Raw genomic sequence first — 9,054 nt, forward strand, 5'->3', positions numbered from 1 at the left:
AGGGACTGACAGGTCATAGTAAGTAGACTGGTGTTTGATTAGGTTGAAATGGGAAGTGATTGAAATTTTTTAATGGAAGACTGACCTGATTTGACTTACAATTTAACTGAATCACTTGAACTGAGTGGGGGCAAAGCCAGAAACAGGGAAACCAATAAAGAAGTTACTGACAAAATCCAAGTGAGTAATGACAATTGCTTGGACTAAAGGATGGCGGTGCAGGTGGCAAGAAGAGTAGTTAGATTCTAGATAATATCTGTGACTGCCTTTATGTATTCATTTATTCATTCAATATCTATCAGATCCTTATGATGCCCCAGGCACTGTTCTAGGTACTAGGAATTCACCAGTAGGCAAAACAGACAAGGTGCCTGTCCTTGATAAGTTTACATTTGAGTGGGAGACAAATAATAAACAAATAATCAAATCATTAATGTAATTTCAGATTTTGGAATGTGCTATAAGAAAAAACAAAGCAGAGTGACGGGATAGAGAGTGGAGAGGGTGGGAAGAGAGCATTTTTTTCAGGTAGGCTTGTCACTTAAGCCTTCTCCTTACCACCCACACTTTTAGAAACGTCACATTAGGTTTTTACACTCTTAACTGTGTCTCAACAACCACAGTACAGGAAACACAGAAAGAAGCTGGAAATGTAACTTCAACCAGGGATATTAGCAGAGGATTTTCACAGAACTCAAGGGTTCCATGAAATACTCCATTTACGTCATATCAGTTCAGATCAAAGTAATACTTCGAAGCACTCCATGTCAAGCACTGTGGTAGATACTAGCACAATGGGAAAATGGAGGCATGAACAATCTAGGAGTGACAGACACAAGAACAGGGAATACTTCAGCTAAGACTTTCAGAAGGTACCCCCTTGGTGTGGATTAGTAACTCAAGCTGACTGAGGTTCAACCATCGCTATGAATCAGGTATGTCTTGGAAAATGGAGACCAAGTGAGAGAAACAGGAAGGTGGCCTCCTTTTCTTCTCTTCTTACTTGGAAAAAAATGATACAAGAAGGCATCTGATGGAAGAGGACTGGAGAACTTTTCATATAACCATTTTCAAAAGGATGGGGTAATTTGCTACTTTCCAGGGCAAGGGGGGAGACTTTTGGCTTTGCCTCTGTTCCCATTATAGATATCTCATTTGTATTGCATATCTTTTGAAAAGGATAAAGAGAATGATCCTGTACACCCTAAATATTTCCACCTTTCTCACACTATCCCTCCATCTTTATTTTCATTCTTTCAGGTAAAGTTAGGCAACTGCATTGGCACTCATCCTGTGAATAGTGGCAAGTGGGAAGAATGGCTATGGACAATGTTACAGCAGTGTTTGAGTTTCTCCTTATTGGAATCTCTAACTATCCTGAATGGAGAGTCACATTTTTCACGTTCCTGCTGATAACATACCTCAGCACGTTGCTGGGGAACGGACTTATCATCTTTCTTGTCTACGTTGACCCACACCTCCACACTCCAATGTATTTCTTCCTTAGTAACTTGTCTTTCTTAGACATCTGCTATGGAACAGTCTCCATGCCCCAGGCCTTGGTGCATTGTTTCTCTACCTATCTCTACCTCTCTTACCCAAGATGTTTGACCCAAATGAGTGTCTCCTTGGTCTTGGCCACAGCAGAGTGCCTCCTACTGGCTGTCATGGCCTATGACCGTGTGGTTGCTATTAGCAATCCTCTGCGTTATTCCGTGGTCATGAACAATCCAGTATGTGTCTGGCTGGCTGCTACCTCATGGGGGGCATCACTTGTGGTCACTGCCTTGCTCCTCTTATCCTTGCAGCTTCACTTCTGTGGGGCTGTTGTCAATCATTTTGTCTGTGAGATTCGCTCCCTCCTTAAACTGACCTGTTCTAATACCAGCCTCAATGAGCTTATGATCTTCATCACAGGTATCTTCTCCCTGTTCTTACCCTTTGGGTTTGTTCTCCTCTCCTATGTAAGAATTGCCCCTGCCGTCCTAAGGATTCATTCAGCCCAGGGTAGACTCAAGGCCTTTTCCACCTGTGGTTCTCATTTGACTGTGGTGACAATCTTCTATGGGGCAGCCATCTCCACGTATATGATACCTCAGTCTAAGTTATCCCCTGACCAGGACAAGTTTATCTCACTGTTTTATGGGGCTTTGACACCCGTTCTGAACCCCCTAATATATAGCCTGAGGAACAAGGATGTTAAAAGGGCAATAAGAAAAGTTACGGCAAAAAGGGCATAAGTCTTATTTGCTCCTAAACTTTTAAAATAACACTCAGCTGCATCTTCACTGATGGCAAAAATTGTCTAAAGGGTCTGACTTTACCCTTGGTAGAGTAGGTGAGAAGCTTCAGGAAGTATTCCCATGCCAAAATATTATCCCTACTGAGACATGAATTTTCATTAGAGGCATTATTTTTACTCTTTCTTTACATACAACACATTAGTGGCCATCCATTAAGTTACTCAACCTCGGGGAAATAAGTTTACCAAAATCATTTCTTCACTGACAGAAGAGACCTAAGCAGCAAGAGAATCTCCTATGATTGTTAGAAGGAAGCAAGCCATAACTGAAACTGGAAAATAGAACAAAGAATGGTGTAAAATAGAAGGCCAGAAGACAGATGTCAGAAATTTTACAACTTTACTGAGGGCAAGCCCTGCTGTGAAAGCACAATTTCCTTGTTCCCCTTAACCTCAGAATCACGAGAAAATTGTATTGTAGTCATTTCCTACATTTGTGTGGAGTGTCTTATTTCTTCTTTTTCTTTTTTTTAACTTCTTTCAAATCTATTATTTTCTTTTATATTCCTAATATCTCTGTGAAATTGGTAAGAAAGATATCACAGTTCCCTCCCATGTTAATGATGAGAAAACTGACACCCAGAAAAGGAGTTGAGACTTGTCTAAAGTCACATTTAATTGGTAGTGAAATCAAAATTAGAATTCAGATTACGTATACGACACCTCTGAACTCTTTCAATATTGTCTAGAAAATTATTTGGAATCATAGAATTATAAATGCAGCTAACATTTATTGAGTAATTACTATATTCCAAGCACTGAGCTAAGCTCTCTACATCCATTATTACATTTAACTCTCACAACAATTAAATGAAGTAATGCTATTATCAACCCATATTAGAGATCAGAAAATTGAGACTCCTAGAGGTTAAGTGATTTGCCCATGGCCACAGAGCCAGTAAAGAGCAGAGCCAGTATTTAAATCTAGGTCTGGCTGATTGCAGATCCCATTCACTGCATCCAAACTATAGAGACCTTAGAGATTATTTAATGCGGTGATTTTTAATCTACATTATTGTGGTATAATTTATGTACAATAAACTTTATCTAATTACAGTGTACAATTTTATGAGTTTTGACAGATGCCCACAGAATCACCACCACAATCAAGCTACCTAACAATTCCATCACCTCCAAAAGTTTCCTTGTGCCATTTTGTAGTCCACTCCGCATCCCAGGCAACCACTAATCTGATTTCTTTCACTATGTTAGTTTTGATTTTCTAGAACTGGTTATAAGTGGAATCATATAGTATGTACTCTTTTATGTATGGCTTCTCTTAGTATGCTTTTGAGATCCATCCATGTTGTTGCATATATCAGTAGTTTGTTCCTTTTTATTGCTGAATAATATTCCATTGTACGAATGTACCAAATTTTTAAAAAATCTATTCCTTGCTGATGGACATAATGCAGTGTTTTTTTAAACTTAGTTCACATTGCCATATGGATTCAGTTGTGATGCGTGGAGTTTGTCAATGGAGGTGAAGTTTTCTGCAAACAATTTCATTTGAAAAATGGAGTTCCAAAAATAACAGAAAAGGTTTTGGCAAACATTTTAGATAAGGAATCAGAGGCACAGTGAACAGGGTATAAATTTCCCAGGATCAGGAAATTTTTTGGAAACAGAGCTGGGGCTAAGACCCAGAACATCCTGTCTCCTGGTCTCACTTTACTGTGGATACTTCCACCAAACATGATGAAATTTTCTCTCAAGCAGCCTGATGGGGAGCCAGAGACAAATGAGCAGGAAAAACATACAGAACCTAGATGTGAAGCAAGGCATTACTGAGAAAGCAGATATTCAGTGCATTCCTCATACCCTGACTGATGGGAGTTGATGTGATTTTATGTGGTACTGCAAAGAGAGTACCAGACATACAAGGGACCTGTTTCACGTGTTTACTCATAAACTGAAAAAATAATGAGAATGAATAAAGCACTTATCAAAATAGCCTAATTTTCAAATAAATGCAACATTTATTCAAATTCTATCGATTATACATTTTTTTAAGATTTATGGTATTCTCAGCCACTGAAATCAAGTTTTAATATCAAGAAACAAAATAATATTTAGGAGAAAGCCAAGTTATTTCGGTCTTTAATTTATTCATTCAACAAATATTAATTTTCTACTACTTCAGCCAGGCATTATGCTAGGTGCTACGGCAAGTTTCATGCTTTATGCAAAATATTCCTTACTATAAACATTGAAATAAAGATTTCAAATTAACATTGCAAAATAAATTTAAATTGGTGGAATCAATAAAAGTTTAGAGGAGAAAATGATAGAGCCTTCAGGTAGAGAAAAATTCAGAAATTAAGAGGAATGTTAAGAGTATTTATTTTAATGACCCTATCTTTTAGGGGAGAAATATTCCACTCTCTATTACAGGTGGGTTTATGGCTTAAAATGAGAATCATATTTTCTCTAATGGTGCCCCTACTGCAAAATGGTAGCCCTGTCTCTAGCTGTTTTGTCTCTGCACTGACTTGGTACAAGCGCAGCCTACAGACAGAGTGACATAGTGGAGTCTGGAGGTGGGAGCTGTGGAACTGATACTGCTACTAACTAGCTGTGTGACTTTAGTTATAGCATTCTCTGGCCCTCACATTTGCTCATCAGTATAATAGGAAGGTTGTGTTTTGTTACCCAAGGCCCTCTCTAGTTCTAACATTTCGCATCTAGGTGTTATTTTATATAGATTTTCTTTTTTTTTCTTTAAAAAGTGGAATCATATAATCAATTTACTCTACATCTTGCTTTTTCCACTTGACAATATATCATGGATATTGCTCCAGATCAATATATAGAGATCTATCTTCCTGACTTTAAATGTTAGCTTTGACTGAAAAAGTAGGCACACATAGCAGCTAGTTAACATAGCTATGGCTCTTCCAGTCCTAACATTCTGTTTCTAGATATTTAACCCCCCAAAACCATCTAATTCAACCTTGATATTAAATTATTTTAAATATAAAAAATGAACTCTGTGAGGGTGTTGTGAAATGAAATCAATTCTAGATTTTTGAAAACTCCTAAGGTTGAATATTGCTTCTCCACTTGATCAATCACAGGCAGGGCGAGAAGCATTCCACTGTGCACCCCAAATCCCAGGCCGCTGGGTAGGGAAGCTTACCTTGCTTCACCTTGTAAAGCAAATAAAGAGTGGTTTTAAAGTAAGAGAATTCTGTCAGAAATTGAGAAGAAAGTTTGCAAACTGAAAAACAGGTTTCAAATGATATTTTCCAGTGGGGATTTAAGAAAAAGACACCATGCCCCATTCATAGAATTTTGGATTTCAGTTGAGGAGAGACCATGGAGTATAACTAGAGCTCAACCCTGGAGCCAAACTTCTTGGATTCAGACCTTCATTCTGCCACTTCTTCATTCAAGTCAGTCTCTGTGCTTTGACCTCTTCACTTAAGCAGTCTAATAATAGAACCTACCTGTAGTGTTCAGAGTTTGACCATGTAGACAGAAACCGCTCTGGTTATTTCAGGCAAAAAAGGATTTAATGAAGAGAATTAGAGGCCTACAAAGCCTTTGGAAGGGCTGTGAGAGGGAAGGTAAAGGAATGTTGCCAACAACCACGGACAGTTGTGGGAATCTTGGGAAGTTTGAAGGATATTAGGAAACTGCTACCAATGACATCACCAAAGCAGATCTTTCACAGAAGAATGATCAGAAGTCACCTAAGTCTCTGTTTGACAAAGTCTACATGCATAAACAGGATGTCAGGAGGAGCAATGGTATCTACTTCCCTTATGCTTGCCAAGTTTCCTATGAGTATCTCTTATGGATGAAATTCAAAACTGAACTTTACTGGCAAGGGAGTGTGAGAAATGTAATTTCTAAGTTTTACAATACAGGTGAGAGCTGAAAAGGACAGGGATGGTGTTGAATATGACATCGCAGCTTGGTTATGAGAATTGTATGACTCAATTCATGTAAAGCTCTTAGAAAAGTGCCTGGCCTGTAGTTAGAGAACAATAAACCCTAGCTGTCATGATGTCGGGAGCACATAAGCCTTAGGTTCTAGGAGTTTAAATGCCTACTTGCTTCTTAAATAGTGGGTCCCAAGGGTGCTCCTTCACCTATGCATTCAAGTATCTGTGCATATATCACTCATTCAATACATATTTATTAATCATCTACTATACAGCAGGTACTGTGCTATTGCCAAGAATGCACTGGCAAAGAAAGTATATTTGTTCCCTTCCCTCAAAGAATTCACTATCTATGTGGGGAGAAAGACATGTACACAGGCAACATTACTGTTTATATTTTTTATTTATAAAAAATTTATAGTTCTTAAGTTTATAAACACTTTATACACTTTAAAGTTTATCTTATTCTTGAACACATATTACCTTATATCATCTTCTAAATAATGTAATGAGATAAGCAAACAGGTATTATTATTAATATTATGCAACCAACATTTACAAATGATAAGATCTGGAGGCTATGATATTAAGGTCAACAGTTAGTGATGGGACTTGGATTAGAGCACAATTCTCCTATTGTACTGATCATTTCACAGTCTATACAAATATTGAATCATTATGTTGTACACCTGAAACTAATATAATGTTATATGTCAATTATACAACAATTAAAAGTTAAATTAAACTTTAACAAAAAGAATACAATTCTCCTGATGCCTAGATTCTCTTTCTGATGGGAGCCTGATGGGTTCAGGGAGTCTTTGGAAAAGAGGAGTAAGAAGAGGGCAAGAATGTTGGTGAACAGAGAAAGGAAAAAACACTGTTTTCAGACAGTCCTGGTTAGAAATCTGACCCTGACACTTCCTAGTTATACGAACTTGGTCAACTTCCTGCCACAATTTCCTCATCTATAACAGGAAGGCAATAATAGGACTGACCTCATAGGGTCACTAAGAGGGTTACATTAGTTGATTTATATAAAATGCTAAGAACAATGGCTGGGACACAGTGAATCCTCAATAAAAGTTGTCTATTTTTATTATTGCTATTATAGAATTATTATTATTAATGATTTCTCAATTGACTCAGCAGTAGCTGGTGCTCATCTCACTAGGTTCCTTCTCTCTCTCCTCTTTTTTCCCAACTAGTAATATGCATAGTAACGGTTTCTCGTTAGGTGTGAGCAGCAGGTCAAGCACTTTTTCAGTACAACGTCATGATGGAGTAGGAAAAGCACATGATAGGCGTCAGGAAGTCTGGATACTAGTCTGGGTTCTGCCATTAAGGAGCTATGAAACTCTGGGCGAATCACTTAACCTCTCTGGACTGCATCTGTCAAACAGGGGAAAATATATTCCTTAACCTACCTCAGAATGGTTGGAAGATCAAATGAGATCATAGATGTTAAATGTTAAAAAGTTAAAAGCACATTACAAATACTATGTGATGGTGTTTTCATTATCTTCAGCGTTAGCCTCTATATCTTCTTCTCACTTACCCTTAACAACCACTCACTCACTGAATCTTATTGATTCTTGCTCTGAAATGTCTTCCAAATCCATACCCTCTTCTTGCTCCTCAATGCATCAGTCCTAGTTCACAGCCTCATCAACCTTTACAAAGATGACGGCAACAAGCTTCTATTTTTCTCTAGTTTAGTCTCTCTCTCTCTAAACTAGCCATCCAATCAATGTCTCCAGAGTAATTTTTCTAAAGAGAAAATCTCATCATGTTAATCTCCTGTCTACAACTCTATTCCAAGATTAGAAACTTCCAGTGGCTCCCTTGCCTATTGCAACATTAATTGAGGCTCCTGCTAACCTGTATACCTTCATTGTCGACCCCATCTCCATAGACCCCATGCTCTAGAACAACAATACTTTCTTTCTTTGAGCCTTTTATGCATTTATGCCACTCTATACACTGTTCTCTCTGCCTGCAGTGCCCTTTTACACCTTCTATGCCTGGCAAAATCTCAGCCATCCTTCAAGGGCCAGATCTAACATCATTCCTTCAGTGAAGTCCTCCCCAGAGCTCATCCTATTCTGCTTAACCCTGGATGGGTGACTTAATTCCATTTCTTTTGCTTAATAGCCTTTTGTTCAACCATAAATTTAATATCTTTCCTGTTATTTTATAATTAGTTGTTTTGGAGTGTTTATCCCCAATTAGATCATAAGCTTATTGAGAGCAGGAAGTTTGTTTTATTCACCTCTGTCTCCCTAGCATAGTTCCTGGCACAGAGCACAAGCACAATAATAATTGGTTATACGAATTAGAGCAAACCCAATACTTCTCAGACTATCTGTGGTAAAGAACAGCTGTTTTTTAAATTTCCAAGCTGTTACAGACTGATATTTTATAAAATACAATAAAAATGTCATGGCAATGTCAAATCACTTTAAAAGTTACTAAATGTTTACTCTCAATTCTGTCCTTATCTCATTGCAAACATTTTGCGTAGTACGTGGCTAGACTATTCAAAGATGCCTCTTTCCTAGCCCCTAAAATGTTGATATCTAAGTTGAAAATTTCAACAAGGATACATATAAAAATAATAAACAAGTACATCATATTTTCAGAGCAAAAAATCAATTAAAAACCATTGTAATTAAGTGCATGCACAGATGAAGTAAATCAATGGGGCAGTGAATGGGCAGATGCAGGATTATATTTAGACAGCAAGAGCTTGTATGGTACTTCAAAATTAATCAAGGAAAGTTTTAGGAAAATGTGGGTTTTCCAGTAACTATTCAAATTAAAGATGGCTGGGATGGTTTTAGGGAAGTCCAGGAAACATAA

The 9,054-nt window shown here is 37.7% G+C and overlaps 1 protein-coding gene across 1 annotated transcript; it reads left to right on the forward strand.

The window, feature by feature from the left end:
• The first annotated feature begins 1,316 nt into the window (after positions 1-1,316).
• OR13H1 (olfactory receptor family 13 subfamily H member 1) lies at positions 1,317-2,240 on the forward strand. Its single transcript, XM_014858450.1, has one exon. It carries the CDS (start codon positions 1,317-1,319, stop codon positions 2,238-2,240), a length of 924 nt encoding a protein of 307 aa, XP_014713936.1.
• Positions 2,241-9,054: the final 6,814 nt, after the last annotated feature.

The sequence above is a fragment of the Equus asinus genome, chromosome X, assembly GCF_041296235.1.
Source record: "Equus asinus isolate D_3611 breed Donkey chromosome X, EquAss-T2T_v2, whole genome shotgun sequence".
NCBI lineage: Eukaryota > Metazoa > Chordata > Mammalia > Perissodactyla > Equidae > Equus > Equus asinus.

Bases quoted from the DNA above. Each gene is read 5' to 3' on its own strand.
- OR13H1 (XM_014858450.1), top strand. From the start codon at position 1,317: ATGGCTATGGACAATGTTACAGCAGTGTTTGAGTTTCTCCTTATTGGA.